Source organism: Anopheles funestus, chromosome 2RL (genome assembly GCF_943734845.2).
Source record: "Anopheles funestus chromosome 2RL, idAnoFuneDA-416_04, whole genome shotgun sequence".
NCBI lineage: Eukaryota > Metazoa > Arthropoda > Insecta > Diptera > Culicidae > Anopheles > Anopheles funestus.
This window is the reverse complement of record NC_064598.1, coordinates 27824648-27848165: the sequence shown is the minus strand read 5'-3', so window position 1 is coordinate 27848165 and position 23518 is coordinate 27824648. Positions and strand designations below refer to the sequence as shown.

At 43.5% G+C, this 23518-nt stretch overlaps 2 protein-coding genes across 5 annotated transcripts in view; one reads left to right on the top strand and one right to left on the bottom strand.

Moving 5' to 3' along the window:
- Positions 1–75: 75 nt before the first annotated feature.
- LOC125765302 (transcription factor IIIB 90 kDa subunit) lies at positions 76–23412 on the top strand. 2 transcript variants are annotated; one of them, XM_049430277.1, is made up of 5 exons: positions 76–867; positions 939–1043; positions 19350–20684; positions 20783–22272; positions 23273–23412. In XM_049430277.1, the coding sequence occupies exons 1-4, from the start codon at positions 429–431 to the stop codon at positions 20914–20916; spliced, it is 2013 nt and encodes a 670-aa protein (XP_049286234.1). In that variant the 5' UTR covers positions 76–428; the 3' UTR covers positions 20917–22272; positions 23273–23412. The 2 variants fall into 2 exon arrangements, with proteins under 2 accessions (XP_049286234.1, XP_049286233.1); XM_049430276.1 differs by having other exon boundaries at positions 20783–22316.
- The window catches only part of LOC125765298 (BTB/POZ domain-containing protein 6-B), a 356684-nt gene continuing 334468 nt past the window's right edge, over positions 1303–23518 (bottom strand). The window contains exons 1-6 of one of the 3 annotated variants that reach the window (XM_049430269.1): positions 17545–17631; positions 10023–11054; positions 7018–7395; positions 6736–6883; positions 6434–6650; positions 1303–4129 (exon numbers count right to left, since the gene is read on the bottom strand). In XM_049430269.1, the coding sequence (XP_049286226.1) occupies positions 2897–4129; positions 6434–6650; positions 6736–6883; positions 7018–7395; positions 10023–10452 (2406 nt within the window). In that variant the 5' untranslated portion in view covers positions 10453–11054; positions 17545–17631 and the 3' untranslated portion in view covers positions 1303–2896. Of the gene's footprint in view, positions 4130–6433; positions 6651–6735; positions 6884–7017; positions 7396–8040; positions 9519–10022; positions 11055–17544; positions 17632–23518 lie in introns of those variants that run through there. The other 2 variants (XM_049430270.1, XR_007418538.1) reach the window with 2 other exon arrangements.

The window sequence follows — 23518 nt, the reverse complement described above, 5'->3', positions numbered from 1 at the left end:
CTGGGTGTTAATGAATAAATACATGCGAAAGAAAATTAATTCATGTTCATTGAAATTCGTAATGTCCGGAAATATCGTATGCAGGATAAACTGAATAAGGTTCATGTATGTATGAGGTGCAATCGATTGTGATAACAAATAATGTAAAGTGCAATTGCAGTGCACGTAATGCTACCCACGAACCAGAGGTAACGGGCAATTCAAAATTGTCCCAATGACAGCAGTTTGTTTACAAGTAGGCAGTGTTTACGGTTTTCCATACTGCCGTCTCTTTCTCTGCCGCTAATAAAACAAATGACAGTAGTTTTGTAGCAGTTTTTTGGTTAATACTGGAAACCGTTCTACTCGTGAAGTGCCACAAATATTTAGTGAATAGTAAAAACCCAGCATAATACAGATTTGCCGGTAGCTTGCGTAGCGCCGATAGAATGTCTTCCGGGCGAAAGTGTAACAATTGTGGAAGTGCCGATATCGAGGTCGACAATGCACGGGGCGATGCCGTGTGTACGAACTGTGGATCGGTGCTGGAAGACAACATCATCGTATCGGAGATCCAATTCGAGGAAAATGCACATGGAGCAGCCAGCGCCGTCGGCCAGTTTGTTGCGTCCGATTCGCGCGGTGGTGCTACCGCGTACGGAAAGTTTCACGTCGGTACTGGCACGGAATCGCGCGAGGTTACGCTAAGGAAAGCTCGCCAAGGCATTACCCTGCTGTGCAGTCAGCTGCGGTTGAATAACCACTGCATTGAAACAGCCTGTAACTTCTTCAAGATGGCCCTGATGCGCAATCTGACCCGTGGCCGGCGAAATTCGCACATTTATGCGGCCTGCGTGTACATCACGTGCCGCACGGAAGGAACATCTCGTAAGTGGTGCTGGTTTCTAATCCGGCTTCAGGTGAACGGATGTTAAGAATGGTTTTTTGTTTGTTTGTAGATTTACTGATCGACATAAGCGATGTGCTGCAGATTTGTTGCTACGAACTTGGCAGAACTTACCTCAAGCTGTCCCAATCGCTTTGTCTCAATATTCCGTCAATCGGTGAGTAGTGGCACATTTATCTTTTTGTCTTATATTCATTCGTATGCGAAGATTGGATTAATTTGCTGGAATCATTGCGGGGTTAAGGAATTGTTACATTCAAACCTCCGACAGAAACCATATTTTTCAACTGTTACGCATTATTTAAAAAGCGTTCACAGAACAGAACATTCGTACGATGGAACCATTTCATTCAACAATTCCATTCGGAAACAATTCCATTCAACAAAAGCAATAACGCATCAATAGACAAAGAAGCTTATTTAGTATGCATCTACTATAATTTATTCGTCTCTCGGTTCAATTTTTAAATATATTTTTATGTATATATATATCGCGCATTTCAGTAATATCGTCTGCGACAAAACCATAATGGTATGTTCGTAGATTTTCCCACCTCCACTGTACTACACGCCATCAGTTAAGGACACTAGGCATTCGCAGTAACATTTTACTACGATCCACTTACGCACATCCGTCTGACTGAACTGAAATTATCTACCCGGTCGAACAAAAAACGTTTGATTCAATATAATTTTGATAACACGAAAAACTAAACGATCGAACAAAGTGAGCAAATGTAACCAATTCAACTAACTTGTATGCCTTAATTTTCTGCACCTACGGCTTTGCCTTGTACAGAAGGAATAGAAAATGATAACATACTAAATTTAAACGAAAAAGTATGTCCGTTTTTGGGGTTCCGTGTTTCACTTACATGTATAGTAAAGTTTGTGTTTGCTTTAAGGGCTTACCATGTGCGATGTACGATCACCTAAATTCCATTCTTTTGAAGCATAGGGACCATCAATCCCTTTACCATATCAAATGAAGAGCACTTTGCTCGGGATTGTGTGTTGCTTGTTGAGACGTTACTGTTATAATGCTCTTTCCTGTTTCTGTCACACCTTAGTCCTATCGCTGTTTGCTATCACTTACACGCTAAAAAGGAAACCGTTTTCTTTGTTCACACGCCATGTGTCGATGCACTTCCTTCCATTCGCGCCCTCACTGATCTGTGGCACAAGCCGATCTACTTATGATCTACTTCATCTTTGTGTTGTAAATCCGCTAATCCGGAGAGTTACGATACTTGTGATCAGACTATACTATTCCTTACGCTAATTATCTGTACGCTACATATAGCCATTGTAAAAGTGTAAAAGGAAGCGGGGAATAAAATTTCGTTCAGAATAGCTGTATGATCAGCGATCGAAAAACTTTCCAACCTAACAAAAGCTCAGTCATAAATAAAGACAGCGTCTCACGCGCAAATATTGAAAGAGGGCTGCGTAGAGTGCAAACCTAATTGTAGTCCTACTATATTAATGCTAATAAATTTCATCTACAGAAGTGGATATTAAGACAGAGTTAGAAATATGCCAAAGATAACATTTAAAAAAAACAAACGAGATATAGTTCGGAAGACCTACGCAAAAAAAGCTCTAGTAGAATCGATGCAGAAATTTGATGCACCTGCGCCACGTGTGCCTACCGTTTTCATTTCCTGTAAAAATCCACACTTGACTATCCACACTACTACAAACAGAGTAAAATGTTATAAGACTTTTTCGTACTATCAATGGGTGAATTGTAATGATTAATTTTCCAAGATCGTCTCACATAAAGCAAAGCATACCATAAGGAAATTGCTTTGTAATGTTTGCTGACTGTGCGTTGTGAGGGGTTCAACTTTAATGATGATTTACTACCATCGTGTATGTGTGTGTGTCTCTGACTGTGCACCGGTCATTGCTACATCTGCACATTCTATTTCAATTCTTTATCTTTGTTTCAAAGCAAAATGTCTCTCGCGCTTTAGCCGCGAGAGGAACTGAATGTTAGAATGTAGTTCATTCAGCAGATTCGCCATTGTTGGCCAATAACTGTTGCACCGCACCAACGGATGGTTGTAGCCAGTTTGGCATACCAACCCCTTGGTTGGTGCTGGCTGCTGTCACACCATCATTATCGCCCCCATTCCCGTACGGAGATGCGTTTGAACGATCGCCATTCGTATTTGCCGAGGATGCGCTACTCCCGCTTGCTCCCATTAGCAGTAGCCCGCTTCCTCCATGTGCGGAAGTGGAAGAGGATGATGATGTCGTTGTCGATGGAACGCTATTGCCACTGCCGGCACTGTTACTCGCCTGTTTGCTGACCATATTATCCTTACCAGGTGAATGGCTTCCCGAGCTCGTGTGATTATTGTTGAGCGTATTGTTACTGGCACTGGCCGATAGAATGCTGTTCTGCTGACTCACACCCATCGGACCGTAGAAGATTAGCTCCGGTATCTGGCCACCCTGTACGCCGGTGCCGTTCGTACTTTCGGACGAACACTGAAACTGGAACGTAACCGTACCGACGCTCACCTCGCTCATCCCTTCCTGACCGAAGAAACTAAGCTCCGTCCCGTCCAGCACGACCGAGGCCGTGTAGAAACATTCCGGTTCGATCTGGATCGGCGTTTCGAAGAACACCTGGAATGTGTTGCTCGAACCGTCCGAAAAGAATTTCGTACTGTTCTCGGCCAGCACCCGACCGAGCCGTTTCAGCTCAATCTTCACATCGTAATCGGCGGCCCCGGTCGACGAACCGTACAGCCCAAACCCGACAATGAAGATGCGCTTGTCGACGGAAAACTGTATCGAATCGCAGCGGCCCCGATAGCGCCACTGGTTGCTACGGTACGCACAGGACGCAAACCGATGGCACACCTGTGTCTTTAGCCCGGCCCGTGCCTTCACCGGGAACGTAAGCTTCGGTTTGTTCTTGGCGGTAAAGTTAAGGAAAATGTCGATTGTCTCCTGGTTCGTGAGTATGCCAAGCTGCGCCACCCGGTTGGCAAACTCCTCGAGCGTCATCGTCGGGATGCGTATCAGGTACAGGGCTTGGCCGAGCAGTTGTCGCTTGTTGGACGAGGTCGGTTCGATGTCCATTTTGGTACAGGCACCATGTGCCCAGCTGAGAGCGGCTTCGAACAGATGTATCTCCTTGCAGTTGAGCGTTTCGCGCGCGAGTATCGTTTCGAACGTTTTTAAATCGATGTCGACAAAACCGTCCGACTTGATGGCCATTTCCGCCTACGGAGTGAGAGAATGGAGAATAGAAAAAGGGGGAAAGTGTGATGGAACGCAAACAAACGGAAGAAAAAACCGACAGGAGCAATACTTGAAGTTGATGAAGAAAGCAAGTTTTTTGTTTGTTTCTGTACAAGAATTTTCACACGGTGATACCGATATGGACATTACGGCTTACGATATAGTAAAGTGCTTTGCATCCAATAGTAGGATGGAAATTATTGCTTTAGTGCAGTTTTGCTAATGATCGTCAAAGAGAAGAACAGAAATAGGTGTTCTAACGCGTATCCAATAGCAACAGAGAACGATCAGACGGATTGCTTTCCCACGAAAACTACGAAACGAAAGATACTTTCCCACCGATACGACTAAACATAGGGTAATTGAAACTGCAATATTTTTGGTTGTTTTTTTTGTTATTTTTTCAATCGTTTCATTTCATTCTTCCGTTATCAAATAGAAAACCTAGGATAAAACCTGATTACACAAACGTTCTGCCCTAATTGAGCTGCGTGCGTGTGTATGTTGTCACTGAGTATTTCGATTGATTCTTTTCACAGATACAGTGGGCTAGGGAAACAACATGGGTTCGTGTACACATTGATAAATTCGAATTCGATTATTGTGTTGACTAGTGTGATCTTGCTACCATCTCTTCCTGATGCTTTTACCTACCATTTCTGCTCTAGTCTGCTGGGCTATACTAAAAAAAAATCCTAGCTCGCTCAACATTATCATCCTCGGCCTTACTTTGCTTAATTGATTCTTAGCTTTAATTTGATATGTTAACACTTATGTTCGTTACGCATATACGTACACTGAGATACTTTCACACACCACAATACACACAGAGACCACAGTAGTGAACAAAATAGGAAAACAAAAAATTCATTTCACAACCATATAGACACATTCAGATGATAAACAAGATGAACAAAAAAAAACCATAAAGAAAACTAAATGTAAACCCCCAATTCCGCATAATATCGATTCGCGTTCCATCGAAAGCATAAACAGTAACTCCTGCCCGCGGAAAAGGACTGAGATGAAGCCCTATTCTGGTCTAACTATTCTTTTGCTACATTGCAGACGAAACGAAAGTAAAATGTCAAATCTAACAACTTAAAATATTGCAGTATTTTGTTTCATTCATTCAAGTATTGCTAATGAAATCGTTCTAATAAAAGCACCTGAAGCATGCCGGGTGTGTACATAACATCAAAAGGAGATGGCCAATACGGATTACAGTATGGAAGGGGGAGAGGTTGAGCAAATTAAGCGAGTTAGTTTCGAATATCGTCGACTCGAGGAGTATAATTGAAGATATGAGATTGAGCTTCATTTTATGAAACTTACTGTACATTCTAAAAAAAAACAGCTATGTAAAGTTGTACTTGATTTGCCGTTCGTATTTACGTGCAAAACATGGCTGTCTCATGGCGTTAGGAACTTAGAACTATTGGTAAAAAATACCACATGAGCAAGATTGGGATCGAGTGGCCTGTGAAGCCATGAGCTATTTGTTGAGCTTTTATATAATGAAGTTAGAAATAAGTTATAGAATGATAGGAAGCGTAACTAGTGAGACAAATAAAGATGAGAAACAATCAAATTGGACAATGAATTGTTTAAAGAAACTGTTTCCATCTGAAATATGGATCAGCGCAGGAGTAGTAAAGAAGAGGTACACAGCTACACATCGAAACAGCAAAGGATTAAAATAGACATGAGCGTTAATAACGCCACCTTTCCCCCGGCAGAGGGATTGAAAGGTGGTAGTAGTAGCAATAGTAGTACATGTTAGCACCTATGTTGCCATGGAGAAAATGCATAGTTTATATTAGTGCTTCGGCTATCTAAAGGGCAGCTAATGGCTGCTTGATATCTTTTTGACATGCAAACGGTTGCAGCAACCATCGGCACCACCGTGTTTTACAGCAAAGATTCTCCGCATAATGTAGGAAGCGAGTGAGCGGACACATTCGGTTCACAACCCGTGGTCGCAGCACTATTATTGCTAGCGCTAGACATGGCCGTCGAGGCAGACGAACAGCCCGAGCTTTCATCCTCCTCCGGCGTTACCATGCCCTGTGGTGGGCCCACACATCCTTCCACCTCATAGTTGTTAGTAGTAGGCGACGACGGCATACTAATGCTGCTATAGTTACCGAGGATAACTTTCAGGGTGGAAACATTTTTCCTATCTACGGGACGCAATACGCTACTGCTGCTAGTACTATTGCTACGGGTTCTACTACTACTGATGGTGGTGGTGTTGTTGGTGGTGATAGTAGTATCACAACATACCTGCGCATCGATCACCTCCCAGCAGCGCTGCATCAGCTCCGGCTCTTCGAACAAGCGCGACTGGCTCAACAGCAGACAGGCGTTTTTCGCCGTGAGACTAGTTTCCAGATAGTTGACGCACGCCCGTGCCAGATGTGGTACGATGTACTTCTTTGCGACGTACAACGTCGCCAGCACGTTGTCCGCTTCAAGCTGAATCTCATCACAGTACAGATACCTACGGGTGTCGGCGACGCGGTGAACGAACGGTAGAAACGTTAAGCAACTGAACAACATCTGGGCGTGTAATGGGGGACACTTACTTCAGCATCGTTAGGAACGCACCCGGCTCCACATCCGGTACCTTGATTTCCTGCTTATTCTCGGCCAACCCACCATAGAACATGGCGTAGAAAACGGAACTTCCCGTCGCTAGTACATACTTGTGGGCTGGAATCGTTTGCACTTGTTCTGTTGAACCAACACAAATTGGGTGGAGTGAGATAGATCGTACAACACGCGCCACAGACCGGGGATGGATTGATTATGCAATCGAGAAACATCCTAGATGAGACATTTCTTTCTTTTTTTTTGCACAAACTTACCGTCAGAACCGACGATGAACCGGATGTCAGCCATCAGATCATTGTTGAACATGGCGGCATTGCGTTCGCGTACGGTCGATTTGTTGGCCTGCCAGTTCGGATCCGCCGTATCGGCTGCCGTAGTGCTGGAGATCACGCTGCATCCGATGCTGCCGATGCCACCGCTACCGATTCCGCCACCACCACCGGTCAAACAGAACGAGGTGGAGCTAAGGGCACCGGGCGATGCAATGGTTGGCGAGGACGGTCCACTGCAGGGTTGCGTCACCTGCATATTCTCTAGCCGCACGTTTTGACCACCCGCAGTGGTGGCAGCAACACCGGCACCAGCACCAGCACTGTTCTGATGGAACGGGGCCAACACATTGAACATCTCAACTGCAACGAGGCAAAACGTGAAGCAACCACATCATTTAATGCCAAACCCATCCGCGGCGGCAAAAACGGTTTTGCTGTTGCAGCAAGCACACGAAGGAAGGGGTGGTGGGTCGAGACAGGATGCAAGAAATGATGCACCCTGTTATTGGGGGGGGGGGGGGGGGGGGGGTTGTAGTAGGGTGCCCGAACACACTGGAAAGGGCACTACTGTGTTTTGTCTGACGATGAGGTGGAGAATGACTAGCTCCAATTCTATGTTGGCCCTTTTTTGCGCATTCTAGCACATCATCATGATGATGATGATGATGACGTCACAATGCAACGCTTGTTGCGATTAGAATAAAAAAAAATTCAGCAGAATGGAAAATACACACTTAAGCAAATAGGACACGCACACACACATATTATACAAACGAAGCTGTCAAATGATAGGAACGGAGCGGAAGACATCATTCGATGTTCCTTCCCGTCCTTCTAGCATGTAAATCTTGTGCCCCACTCCCCGCCCTTCTGCGTTTCGTGAATCGAAACGTAACATAAAAATTGATTTTTCAATTTCACTGTCCACCCCTTAGAAACCCGTCTTTAAGATGCACGCATACAGCAATAAACAAAGGAACAGAGTTGAAAGTTAAGCTGGCTTACTGTTGTGGTACGGAAAGACGGAAAAAATTTGCTCCTCATTTCTCTTCATTGGGCGTTGCGATATTTTGGCGTACAGATTGGACATAGTACAAGAAATCCGCGATCTGTTCAAGCCTTCGTTCCGGAGAACAGCGTTTCTGCCTCTGCCTTCGATGACGACGAACAACAACGGCGTTCCGGATTGCGTAGCTTTGCTGTACACTTGACGGTGTGCCCCGCCGTTTGCTGGAGTTTTTTTTATGTGGGCAGAATAAAAGCACAATTTGTACTTCGATTTGTGTTTTATCGAAGGACGATTTTCGTTCTTCCCACTATGGTTAATGTAGGAAACGGGTTTTTGCCAATTCTATGAAACACACTGCTCCATTTCTCACTGGGGCCACGGAATCGCACTTCACACAGCACAGACAGCCATCTTAGTTTTCCCGTTTGCTCTGGGCGATATGAACCAGACAACACTCCCCAGCAACACTCTGGGCTTTCGAAGGTGCTGCGCGACCAACCGCGTTTGTAGAGAGCAGGCGCAAAATGAAGAGCGAGAGCGAACGAATTAACGTTCGTTTGCAAGTGTGTGTGCGTGAGCACGGAATGCATTGTTTACATCGCTTGTAATGTTGTAATGTTACCGGTATATTATTCCATAAAATGGCATAATTGTGATAATACAATTGTTCCAATGTAGTGAAAAACATAACTCATTTTTTAATCCACTCTGCATTAGAACAGCATCCAATAAACAAGCCAAAATGCTAACTGTCAACACAGCGGAAAATGTAATAGTGTTAGTGCATTCTGAAACTCTCGCGGTACGCGGTCTCTCGCACAAAACAACGAAACCAACACAAGCTCATTGAAACAACACGTCAAGAAAGCAAGAAAAAAACTGTCATTGAATATATGGTGTATGTACGCGCGTGTGTGTGTCAAATGTTGGTTGTTTTATGTTTTGTTTTGATTATCTTTCGTAGCGGTTTTGTATTGCGCGGGCTATGCTGTGTCCCGGCACATTTTAACAATCGCGTTTTTTTATTGCATTTTTTTGTTTCAAATATTTAAGCAACACCAGGGGATTATCTTTTTTTTTTTGGGGGGCTTAATCGGTCCCTTTCCATCTGTCAAATGTCTGAGGCCCGTCTTATGTCTAATCCATTAAAGTGCACCCAAAAGTTGTGTTTCCCGCCAACATGTGTTTTGCCAGCGGCATTATCACATCCAAACCTTGTTTAACTACTTCACTGCTCGATCGCATGTTTTGATAAAATAGTAAGCAAAAAAAAAAAGGTGAAAACTGGAACACAGCCTTGACCTTTTTTGGTGTGCCTTGGCTATGAAGCGGCACCAGTTTGCACACGGCTTGAATAATGTATGGGACCGGGTCCGTTCAATGTCACGAGTCGGTAAAATATGCACCGGGTGAACTGTTTCACACACGTGCTTCTGTTAAGCAGGATAGATCGAAAACAATGTATTAATCAATGAATTTTGAAAACAAAAAGAGCCGTATCCTTGGTACTGCATTTAGTGTGTAAACATAATAAAAGTTTTTAAAACTTTCCCACAAAAAAAAGTTAACCAAAATGCACTAAAAGGAAATAATTTTTTAAACGAATTGAAAACATTGAAAAATTGCTATAATTGAAAGACACAAATCTCGATCACCTTTAAGTTATTAAACAAGGTTAATATTGTTTGTAATGTTTAGCACGTTTTTTTGCCATTATAACTGCAATGCTTATCTCTCTCTCTAAATAGGATAATGATAATGAGACCACATTAAGAAACTTGGTTCTACTGCTGATAAAATAACAAGCACATTAACAATGACCCGGACTCCGATCGATTGTATGAAACCGTGGAGCAAATTACTGCTCCATTAGAAACCATTTCACCACACACACACGCGCGCGCACAAACACTGGGAACAAACCCGTTCCGATATGTCCTGAATATCCTTAAACCGTATCGGTGTTTATACCACTTACTTGGTATTCCTCGTTCACAGTTTTCCATCAGGTCAGCCAGCATTAGGTTCTCAAAGTTCCGCTCCCCGTACTCGACCAGCGGATGATATCGATTGACGAAACCACGGGCAGCGGCCCGTCGTCGTAAACGGCGACGTCGTACTACACCACCAGCCTGGTTCGGTTGTCCGCCGGCTTCACCCTCTTCCTGGTCCTCCTCCTCGTCTTCGTCGTCGTCCTCGTCCTCGTCGTTACCCGTCTTAACGCCAAGTCCCTGCAGCAGTATCTTCGCACCGGAGTCTACCTTCTTGAAGTTGTCCACCAAATCGCAATGGGTGAGCGTTGCGTACCAGGCAGTGGAGTAACCGACGATCCAGTGCAGCACCTGCCGACCGATGTGATCGACTAGAGAATCGTCCTGCGGCATCACCATCCCTACCATGTCCACCATGGTGTGCGCAAGTACAACACGCACACAGAACGCCGCCCGAACGGTCAGACTTAACCGTAGCTAACCCTCCCTAACGCATCGACCGTGGTGTGCGAACGCTGACGTACAGTTGATTTGTTGCAAATCTTGCCCTGCCTCCTGTGTGCATCACACCATCCGTCGGCAGTGTGTCGTCTTGGTGTTTTGGTTGAAAATTGATAATTTAGATTTTTACTACTTGCTACAGCAAGATGTGAACTGAACACTGTTCTAACGAGACGTTACAATGACTCTAAAGCTGCAACATAAACCGAGTGATTCAGCTTGCACGAACCATCAATGTCCTCACTAATCAAAACACTTGCAGCCGCGTACACGGTTCAGTTGGATGGATGCGCTTATCGCTATGCATCAAAAATACACACTTCCACACGTTGTATAAAGCACACATAAACTAAAAAAAAAAGCGTTATAATAATCGTCTACTAAATCTCTCTGTACCGTGCACTTGTCACGCTTGTCTCATGTGAATTCGTTACGGAAAGTTCCAGGGAGAATTCCAGGCACTAGGAAAGTAACAGTCGGTACTGTTGTGTGATGATTTGTATTTTGGATGTTTAATACTGAAATGAAATTAAATGAAGAAAGTTAAAAAGAAACAAGAAACAGTTGAAAAAGCTCCTTTACATCCTCGTGTTTGACACCATAATATGATCGTATTGCGCACAAGATCACTATCAGAAATTCAACTCCTTCATGTACGTGTCCTCCTCGTGTACTTCACAACGGTAACCAACAGGTGGGCCAAAACAACCTTCATTTCCACTTCCCCTTCGCCGTTCCCCCATCATCGGACGGAACCACTTACGTTAATCAAAACCAGAGCAAAACAATAACAATTTCGCTTTCTCTGTTTATCCTTAGGCGTCCTCGCTGGCCAGTTACCGCAGTGTCTCTAGTCGTTCCGGTACGACTCTACTGCTTGTCACACTATGCTGGGTTTGTTTCTCACTGCTCGTATCCAACCGTTGTGTTTGTGCTGTGCCGTTGTTCCCATTTTCGCCCCCATTCCAAGCCACTTGCCACAGAATCATCAGAACCAAATGCTAAATTTGCAAGCTGACAATGAATAAGTAATGGCCCGTTTTGAACGGGGAAAGGGGGCCACAGGCACACGCGCGCACTCACGCAGCTGGGGAACAATTGTGTGTATCTGGCCTGTGGCTAATGGAGCTCAATTTGACCTGGTTATTTGTTGTCGCGGCCAGGCAAAAGAGGGTGCCGTTCCGTCGGTGTCCTGCTCAGTTTGTGGCGTTTGCAAGGTGCATTCGAAGATGTAGAACACCCTTGGCGGTAAATGATTGCTTATAATCAATTGATTGACAAAAACCGGTTGATTATGATGTGTATTGGTGGTGTAAGTGGAAGGTAAAAAGGAGTTCCCCTCACACATAACGGTGGATGTTTTTTTTTCAACCACAATCACCGATGGATAATTTAATCCACAACAAACACACACAGTTTAGTGTCGTTAAAAGGTGCGTAATTTTGACACTAACACGGGAACTATTACCAGGAAAACCACACTCCGATTGTCTTCGCAACAAAAGCACCGGAATTGAAAGGGAGGAAGGGATGGATACCGGTTCGCGGCGGGTTGATACCACCCTTGATAAGTTGACCTCTGCCCGTTTGATGCGATGGGTGCGCGCATTATTCCGACGCGAAATCGAGACGACGACCGTTGGCTATTATGTTTAAGGCGCAGGCGATAAGCAGATATGGTTTTGCGCTTTGTACACTACTTTACGAGGGGTTGTTGCGTCGTTCTAGCGATGGTGACCGTTCTCCTTTCACAGAGATTTGTAGCGACAAACGGGACACACGTAAATCTATACTTATAATCTTATCGCTTATCATTTGCTTTTCAACTTTGTACTACAGGTTTTATGTGTGTTTGTGGTCTTTTGTTACCATTACTACCAGTCAAAAGGTGTCGTTTTGCTACTTTTAATACAACAACATTTGGGGCGGCCCGGTGGTGCATGTGATAAACGGCGCCGGTCCACACGGCGGGACCGGGTTCAAATCCCATCCGAACCGTATCCGGCTACGTGGTAAAAATAAGTCTTGTAAGCCAGAAATGGCCGGCGTGGCCTTTAAGGTTGTTAAAGCCAAGAAGAGAGAGAGAGAATACAACATCGTATTTCCATTTTAGTTTGACGTTTTATGCTATTCACTGAACAGCAAAATTCAATGTTAACCACTATTATTATCTCGTCCCTTTTCGATTGTTTCGATATCTTTAAATTTCTCAAATCTTTTTGGAACAATTCTATTGCAGTTAATGTATAATTTTAATTTTAATCCAGATCTTTGAAATTGTATTTTTTTAAGTAACCATCAAAATATCTTCTCCTCATTATCTCTTGTGTTATTGATTTTATAAAGGAAATATGGCCACAAGATTGGGTGACCGAATGGAATATGTGGTAAATAGTGATGGGTAATCCGGAGTGAAATCGTGGATCCACTCCGACTCCGAGTATGAATAATTGATTACAACTCCCGCTAAAAACCAAAGATGACTACGGCGAGTCCGGTCGGTTCCGGGCGAGTCCGAATGGGTCCGATGGAGTCCGACTAGTCATGGGTGAATTGTAGATCACGACTAGATCACCCCCCTTACTTCTGCCGGAGTCATTCCGACACCAGATGGCGGCGGAGTCGAACCGATCCGACTCCGGAAAAATTTATAGTTTACCCATCACTAGTGGCGCCAGTTCCACACGAAAGGACCGAGTATCGAATCGCATCTGGACCGTCTCCCCCCGTAGGACAGACTATCCGGCTGTGTGGTAAAACAAGTCTGGTTAGCCAGAAATGGACGGTGTGATTTTAAGGCTCGGGTCGTTGAGCCAACAAGAGAGAGAGAAGAGAGATAAAAAGAGAAAGGGAGAGAGAGACTACAAGATGCCGATCCATAAGTACAGATAAGTAGTTTGCGATTATTAAGTACTTCAGGTGTGGAAACTCAGCTTAATACATCAACCGTACCGAGGAATTCGTTCGTAGATAAGAAGAATTGATTGTAGAATAATTAATAAATTTTGTGACATGTTTTGTACAACAAAATCCATTTTGATTAATTTAATCTCACACAATCAAATTGCTGTGATGCTCTTACAAACACGTTCGACAACCAAAAGATGCATTCAATCCAAGATAAAGTCGATTTGTGTTCGTCCATCTTCACTAAAGTTCACGGGCGTTCACATCGAACGAAACGTACTTATAGCGTCAGTACGTCAGTACAGCTGTACGATTGCCTTCCTACTTCCGGAAATGCAACAACATCTAGCCGGTGTCACGGCATTACCTTTTCCAGAAGGTACTACAACCGTACTTCGTTGCGGTAAACCGGTCTCGGGCATAGTGGCGTGTAACCAGCAGCACCAGTGGGAGACCTGTGCAGTGTTGCAAGATTAATAGCCATACGTTTAAGCGATCGATTTAAAGCGATAGTGTCCCGTACTAAGGCACCTTGCTTTGATGCGGCGAAAGAAAACGACATTCGTTAATGTCGCCCTCCCAACAACAGCCGAGTGCCGAGACAATTATGTAACAGCTCCAGCACAGGCGACAATTGTACAACCCCCGTGTGCGCAACCATTGCGCAATGGTTTCTAATGCTCTCTGTCCCTAATGTGTGTGTGTGGCATGAATGAATGAAGAAGAAGATAAAGAGCAGAGTTTTATGATGCGATAAACATTTCGCGGTTGTCTAAAAGCGACTAACCACATAATGCCGCAAGAGAGAAAAGTAAACGATACACAGTATGTAGATGTCGTTGAGACAAATTGACCTTCCAACATTGATGCTCCGCTTGGAAAAGTGTCCCATTCCATCGATGCTCAGCGGCTCAGCACAGATCGCACCGATGGCAGGAGTGTTTGTTTAGTAGGGTTATTGTCCAATAATGACGCGTTTAACCGCATGTCGACCGATCGCGATCGTCGGTTGACGTCGCCTAATGCTGCGCAACGTTGCAATGTACCGGGGGGGAGAACACGTACCGCATCGTAAAATGTTATGAAAATATGTACTTTGCGTACGCATCTGCAATGTAATGCGCTCCCCATTCGCAGGGAAAAGGGTGGTATGCGTACTCGATCGTGCAGGGTTTTCGTGTGGATGTAATTGAGTTGCATTAGCACGGAAATCGATTGCGTAAGGGTAATCGCAATGGGTTGCCTTTTTTGTAATGGGAGCCCGGTTGTTTCAACTGCGAACGTCGTATGCGTCAATGGAAGCTACTGCCATTGTTGCTACTAGCATTTCGAGCAGTTCGATTGTGACGTTAAAACTGCATTTCAAAAAGGGAGTTTTTTTATGTCAAGATTCCGTAGATGAGGTGTTGAGTGTAAGTAGTAAGCTCATAGAAAGATTCTATACTAGCGATCATGCTATTAGGAAATGATCACCAATATGAAGATCTACTAAAGATCGCACCTATCTACTTTTGCCGTTGTGTTTTTTTGCTTTGTGAAGAAATCTCTACACATGAAGTCTTCTCTGCTATTCACCAAACCGAAGCCGCTGGCCAAAAATTTAACTATGTTGAAATCGTCTCTCGTTTTTTCCCCGCCTGTCTCTCTCTCTTGTTGCGTTGGTGAAATAAACATTCCAAAACACGTGCAGCCGTGTCACGAATGCTGCAACTTCACCCAATGCCGAATCGCTTACGATCAATCATTGTGTTTCTTTCTGATCGTTTTTGGGTTTGCTTCTGGCCCGGATAAGTATTTCCAGTCAACAACCTGCCTATGGAAACGATCAGCTGAGAATCAAAGTGATTGTGTGGCGTTAAAATTTGTTTTTTTGGTCGATTTCGCTATTCGATCTTATTAGACCGTCCCTCCCCAGGACGTGAATGGAGCCGTTTCAGCTACGGTGCTGACCTTTATCTCACTGACGGTTGACTTTGACATGACTACTGCTCGTGGCAAGGTTAAGACGCTCGTAACCAACTCGCTCGACATTCCAATCTCCCAAGGCCGTCCAGACGCAGACACAGAAACACACACACTAACCATCGGCAGCATGGGAGGTGAAAAATTATCTTATTAAAAAAAAGATGCATGCGAACAGCAAAGAAGCATCGAAAGAAAGAAAAAAAACACTAATGATGAGTTTGAAGAGAGAGACGTGAAACAAATCTACAAATTGCTCACTGACGCCTGAAGGACAAAATCTGACGTGGTTTAATTTTTCCTCCCCACACACTTAAAGAGTCCGGCTGGACAAACGTGGACCCCTCGAAAGGTAAGGTAGCACGTCATAATTACTACAACAGACACACCGACCGACTCTCGAGTACTAGGGGCAGATGACGCCCAAATGAAGGATTTTTTTTTACGAGTACTGTTTTACCAAGCCGGATTTGCCGAATTAAAGAATGGGCATTACATTTTAGAGCCGGTTAAAGTAAAATATACCGTTGTGCTACCGTTTCGAGTACCGGTTTAGCGCCATGACAGATTTTTTTTTGTACGTGCTCTTACGCTCGACAAAGGGTTCGTCGCTTGTTGAAGTTCTTTGTTTGCAGTCGAATGCAGACGAAAGCCATGCGATGGTTGTTGGCTGTATTTTACACCGCTCAGGTGAATACGGTGGAAGAAGTTTTCAGTTCTATACCGTTACGATCCTACCATGCGCGTAAAAGGTAAATTGTGATTTACAATTAAAAAAGGGCTCTCGTGGCAGGGAGTCAAGTAAAAAAGGTACTTTATACGTACGATCACCACACACGGCGCTGCATGTTTTGTGTCGTAGATCGTTGCGATGAAAAGTGATTTCACCTTAACCACAGTTCGTGGATTAATAAGTGTCCCAGAAACGATTCCTTTCGATTCGAGCAGAGCAAACAAGCACGGGGTCAACGTGCTGCTGTGGGGTGCGGTGTTGATGCGGTGCTCTGTGCTAGAACTTGTTTCAATCCGGCCGGTAGAATCATCGCGAAGAATGTTCTCATTTATTTTTCTGTGCCGGTATAATTGTCCCCCACTTTGGTAATAGATTTTAGAACGTTCGTCATCGTACGATGGCTGACCTACACTGCAAAACGTTGACATATTGTGGTGTGTAGCCGAGAAGCCGCAAGCAGCAGCAAAGTTGCAGGATTTTTTTCCTTTTCAAAATATGCTTAAAGCATTTTAGTTTTCCACTGCAGAATTCATGTGGATGTATCACGGTGTGCGACTGATTCGGAAAGTCAAATTATTGAGATAGTTTATCTTTTTTTTAGTCCTATAAATAATTTTTTTAGTAAAATTCTTCACGTTTAAAGCAGGGGTAGCAAACAAAAAATTAAAAAAAAACCGGTCGCTTCACCTGCACACAACCAGCACACGATTACCATGAATTCTGATCATGTTTTTTTGTGTGCTGTTGTTTGCTGTCACTCTTATCCGGTTTGCCGGTTAGGCACAAGCTTTTGGCTGAGTTTTTGGTGGGTAAGAAAGCTTGCGGTTGTTTTGGCAATGTTGGCTACCCATTTCACGGTCAGCTGGTTGTATTTTTTGTAGCTGGTTTTTAATCTCTCTCTCTGTCTCTCGATCTCTCGATCTCTTTTGCTACACCATCTGCTGTACGCACGCGGGGGTTTGCATCGCATTTTTTGAAGGTCTTTGATACCCACACCCCAGTGTCCAAGGTTGGATTGGTCTTGGGTTCGTGCTCGGGTTCGTGATTCTCCGTGCTATGCTTGATCCGATCAGGTATGATTTCTTCCGTTTAATTAAACTGTACTTCGAGGCAAAGTTTAGCAGTGAAAGTTCTTTGCCCATTTAATGTATGAAGCTTTGAATTGCACGATCATTTGACAACCATTCGTTAATAGGGTTGACACACTAGCATCGTTTGAAATTGATACACTTCACACCTGATGGTACTGGATGATTCTACATCACAACAAGTTTGACGGTTTTTTTGTTTTCGTTAGGTTGTTAACTTTGGTGGTGTCAAACTTTCCGTAAAGATCGATCTTTCCGTACACTGTCACCGCTGCTAAAACCTCTGCGCTTTGCTGCTCGAAAATGATCTTTACTCACTTCTTGCTTCTGTGTTGGGCGTAACACCACACCATCCCATTACGTTCGTTCCTCTTCGACACTGAAATAATACTGAGAAGCTGCTGCTGCGATGTTGCTGTTGCTGCTGCTGCTGCCTGCCGTTGCTACCAACGATTAGCACAGCAACCATTACCGGCGCTTGCTGAGGGGTTTTTTTTGCATCCCCTACCCAAAACAAACAACACCACTCTCACACGCGAGAGCGGCTGTCGTTGCTTGTGCGGCCAACACGCTCCCGATGGGGAGCTTTGTTATGTTTGAAGATGTTGGGGATATGTTTTTGGCGTTCGGGGTTTTTTTTTTAGGTCCGATCTTCTCCCCGGCAAAGAAGTTGGCGATTTTCCGTTTTCACATCGGTTTGCCGATCATCTCGAAAGGGTGGGTAAGGGGGGGAGGGGTTGGTGGATGCATTTGCACACAGTGTTGCAACATGATTGCATTAAATTGCATAGCTTTTCTATAAGCTCTCGCTCGATCTTTCTCTCTCTCTCTCTCTCTCTCTCACTGTCTCTCTCTCTGCCTAAGTTTTATGTCTCTTATAAAGCGAAGGTTAGCTTGATGGGGGAAAAGTATTGTAATGCTTTCAGAACTAACACGGGTCACGATCACTCGCGATCGTGCCAAACCATGTTTGTGTCACGCTTTCATTTGTGCACCGTGCCCCATGGCGTGTGTCCGCGTGCCGGACGATCGCGACAATATCGTTTCCTTTTTCTTTTTTTTTCTCAAGCCATCTCCGGTGCTTGAATTTGGTTTGAACGGATGGATGGATGATTTAATTCGTAATAAATTAATGCTGACCTTAAAAGCGAATGTAAACAACGCATTTCGTTATCGATACACCGGCGTGTGAGGTTTTCGAAGGATCATTTTTCGCAACTTTTTTAATTATATTCTTTTTTTTTGCTTTTTTTTCTTCTCAAAACCACTGCCACTAACAATCTCTGGATCTACGATCCGTGTAGAGAATATGGTTTGGCAACATTGGAAGTGTGACTTGGTTGATGGTTGATCGATCACAAAAACCGTTACTCAACCGTTTATCACTGTTTTCAAGCTTGGTCCGCACAAAAAACACGTGGATTGCAAAAGCGCTTCTTTATGTGTGTGTGTGTGTGTGTGTACAAAGTTTGGAGTCTAGCATAAAAGCTTCTTCGTTATGCAATTTTAATTTCCTGTTTTTACACTGAAGCCGGAACCATGGGGCGGTATGGGGGAGGTTCCGCTTGCACGAGGACTGAAAGCAGGAACTAAGCTGAACTGCATCATTGCATGAGAACTAGTTATGCGCCCACCATGGTCCATGGGAATGTTATTGCGCTTCGTGTTGAATTTTCCTTTGCTAGTCACATTTGTACTTTTACTTTTCTCATGCAACCAGTTTCAGCTTAGGTGTAGCGTTTGAAAAAGCAAGGTTTTCCCTTTTTTCTCTTACCATTCTTAGCTTGGTTAGCGTAAAGTGGTGGAAAACAATATCGTTTGGCGAAAAAAAACTGTCTTTTATTTTTTTATACTGTCTACACAACTCTGAGCTTTATTATTTCCATTGTCAAGTCTAACTGATATTTGTTCCCGTGCTATAAAAATATGAAACAATTTTTTCCAATAATGCTATAAAATGGATGATGATCCTCGCCAATAATGCACTTTATAGTGATGGATTTTGATGGATTTTTTATTTTGACATTGTAAATGCGTTTCCTTAAAATATACGTTTTTTGATGATATGACCCTAAACTTAACGATTGTTTATTTTTATAATTGTTTCCCCCTCGCGCCTGCAGATCCCTGCATCTACATCATGCGGTACGCGAACAAGCTCGAGTTTAAGGAAAAGACGCACGAAGTATCGATGACGGCGCAACGCTTGGTGCAGCGTATGAAAAAAGATTCCATACACTCCGGCCGACGTCCGTCGGGATTGTGCGGTGCCGCATTGCTGCTTGCCGCACGGATGCATGACTTTAGCCGCACACCCAACGACATCGTACGCATCGTAAAGATCCACGAATCTACCCTGCGCAAACGCTTGTTCGAGTTCGGAGAGACACCGAGCAGCGCCCTAACGGTGGACGAATTTATGGCGGTCGATCTTGAAGCCGAGCAAGATCCGCCAGCATTTAAAGCGGCAAGAAAAAGGGACAAGGAGCGGCTACAAAAGCTGGAAGACCAAACGTCCGAGTTTAATCAACTTCAGGCAGAAATTGATGCTGCGCTCGAACGTGAAATGATCGCACGTGCCGGAAAGAAGCGCAAACAGAAGAAAACAGATTTCGACGAACAGCAGGAAACGGGCCAATTCATCGAGGAGTCCACGATGGATGTGATAAAGGAGTGTCTGGTGGAGGAAACGGTCGATAATGTGGTGGCGGACAAAAGCAAACCAATCATTCCGGAAGGTATGCGACCGGATCTGCGTGCGATCTGCTCGAACAATGATACCGAGCGGCACGCTCTGGAAGCATCCGCGGAACAGGAGGAAGACCCTGGGAATGGGGAACTTTTGACGGAAGATTTGGATGACGACGAAATTAACGGGTACATTATGACGGAGGAGGAAGCACGCACCAAAAACGTCCAGTGGGAGAAGCTGAACGAAGAGTATCTGAAGGAGGTGAAGCTAAAGGAGGAACGGATGGCGAAGGAACGGGAGGAAGGTAAGCCGGAGAAGAAGAAGCGTCGCACGGTTAAGAAAAAGATGCTCGGTCCATCGTCTTCGGCACGTGAGGCGATCGAAATGATACTGCAGGAGAAGAAAATATCGAGCAAAATCAACTACGACATACTGAAGACGCTAACTGATGGCGAAAGTGGTCCTGGTGCCGTTGCAACGTCAGCAGTATCTGTGCATAGTGTGGAAACTAGCAGCGAGATAAAGGAAGAGCTAGAGAACACAAGCAGCACACAATCACCAGTACGTGGAAAACTAGATAAGATACAACCGGCTACATCGACCGCTGATGGAACCGCTGGTCGTGGCAGTTTGAAACCAACACCAAACTTTGGTGCTTCCTCGAGACGGAAGCATACGGCACAGGGCACGCTGCCAGTTGTGTCGTCGGGCGTGGACGAAGAACCGACGAAAGATGCGGAAGATGGAACTAGTAAAGCAGCTCAAGGTAAACGTGTTACATCGCTAGCATTGACATTGGGCTCATGCGTGAAGCGTCTTGGCTTTTGGTGCGTTAGTTGATACTAGCTGTTTTCTCATTTACAGACAACATCGATGATTACGATGATGAGGCCGATGGTGAACCGGAACCAGAACCGGAACCGGAACATAAATCACTCGCGGACATGCTGAACACCGGGGACGATGACGATTATTACGGTTACGATGACGATTACTAAAGCGTCAAACATGGGTAGAAGCATGCGTCTAATAGAAGTACATTTTTAATTATTTTTTGTTTTTACAACAAAGACAAGCTTTACAGGTTATTAACATTCAGGTATGTGTATAGTTGTAGTGAATGGTTTAAAAAAAGTGCTAAACTAAGAATGTTCTAAGGGCGATTAATTATATTACGAGAAATAAGAATTAATTATATTAAAAACCCTCGTCTCAGAACAACAGGGAAGTTCGAACAATCTATGTTTATAGATTAGAATAGTAGCATCTTCTCATGCTGCAAACAGCTATTTAAAGATAACATACGTAAAATTTAGCAGCTATTTTCTTTATGCAAATATTATACTATAATATTATTGTTTTTAATAGTTCCTTTTTTGATACAATATGAATCATAAAGAAAATATAATAAATATGATAACTATGTTTAGTAACTATCCTAAACTGTTTGTCGGTAGCTGATTCGAATCTGAAAAAAAAAATTCGGTAGCTTTTTCGAATCGTGAAAAAATATAATACAAAATAATTTTTTTTCTGTAAAAATATTTTTAAACTAGTTCTTAAGTACAATTTAGAAACTGTGTACTGTTTTTAGTGTCGTTTACAAGTTATTCTGCATTTATTGTTTGCAGCATTCTTCTATTAGCATTGAAATAGTTTGACTTTTCTCTTATTATTCTTGTCGGCTTCACTTTTTTCTAAAATAAATAATTTAACAATAATAAATCATTGATTTATCAAAGGTATTTGCCACAATCAGTGGACTATGTTTTACGTAAAACGATTTTGAAAACAGTTTGAAACAATTTGCGCATACGAATGTGATTTTCGGAGCATCAGCTAGGCTCAGGTTCAGTACACGCCGACTCAAGCACACTACGAACGCATGAACTGTTTCTTGATAAAAATCTACCATTAATAAAGTGAAAAAATAATGAAATTCATAGCCCAGAAACGCTGGTTGTCTCCGATCAGCATACTTTCTTTCTAAAACTATGTTTTTTATTAAATGTTGCAGCGTACGCACTCTTTCGCTAAATGTAAAAAAGCAATAGTAAACTATCAGTAAGAGTAAATAAATTAATGTGGAAACAAATTTACCACGTTTTTGAGTATATTTTTTAATATAAAAATTGTTGCAATTGTGAAATGTTTAACGATTCCGCTATTTCGAAAAACACATTCAAAAATCCCTATTTGTTACGCTTGTTCGAAAACCATGAACACTGTCAAACTTCGGCAAGCCTTCGGCTCAGTCGCGTTTATGCTCGTGTTCAATACTTCGCGACTGCAGCTTGTCAATGAACGGGCCGAAGCAAACAAAAGCAATTTGTGTGCGTTTCTGTGAAGAAAAGGTAAGAACCTTTTGTTCAGTACGGTCGCTTTCCTCTCCAGCGAGGTAAGTACTTTCAAATGTGTTGTGTAGGAGTTTTCATTAGGGCAAAAGGTGCATTTTCGTAACAGTTGCAGCTACCGTGCGCTTTCGAACGAATGTTTGAATGGAAAGGAGTGTGTGAATTGTTGTAAATGTAATAAGGTGTACAGTGCCGATGCACTTTTTCCTTCATGTTTCAGTGTGTAATGTTGATGCGTCAGAGGCAAGCATAATTCCAGCCTCTTTTCATCGTAGCATGAATGGTAGATACTGTAAACAGCGCACACCACTACATATGCGCATCGAGAGCCCTTTTGGAAATTGGTGTTAGTTTGGTTGCCGTCCTACCGATCCGATTCTTGGCCAAAGTGTTCCACTGTGTCATTGTAAATATTTTTAAAATAAATTATTTCCTGCTTGTTCAGTAGCTAGCACTGGTTGAAAGTAAATTAAAAATGTGTTTAGCATATTTTCCGATGCTTTAGCGCTCGTACATGGGCGCGTATGTGTGCGTGTTTACGAAACAAATACTGTGTTGCGTTGGTAGAAGATTATTGTTTTGGTATCGGATCATCGATTTTCTCTATGGGTAGAAGAATTTTCCATTGAAACGGTATACAAAAAGTAATGAAAAATTGTGTTCTTCTTGGTCGCATTCCCCTACGAATACCATCGCACATTAAAACGTAGTAGAGATTTTTCTTTTATTTTTAATACGAACCGTATAAAGAAATAACCAATTTAGGTAACGACACAGCGGGGGGGACCGAGAAGAAAATTATCGTTTCACAAACCAATTTTGCAGCAAAATGCATTATAAAATATATGTCATTTACGATCCAACAACGACTCCATTGTCTGTCACTATTTCCGCGTTGGACACGCTCCATTTTAGCATTAATCAGCCAGGCTCATAATCCCTTCCATTTCTCTTTCTCGGTTCTTTTTTTGTTTTCGGTGTACCCCGGCATCAATCGCAGTCCAACCAAGCAGCAATAGCAGCAGCAGCAGCAGTTCCAAGTGTGCTTCAGCGGTAGCAAAAGTGGGCATGCTATTTTTAGTGCTGCGAAAGAGTGCATTTTCGCTACGGTTTGCATCGGTCGCACCAACGCATCTCTGCTGGTGCGTTCCGTGTTGAGAGAAGGAGAAGAAAGCAAGCGAAAATAAAAAAAAGGAAAGAAGGGCAAACAACAGCCGCAGTACTAAGGGCAGCAAGTGTTCGTTTT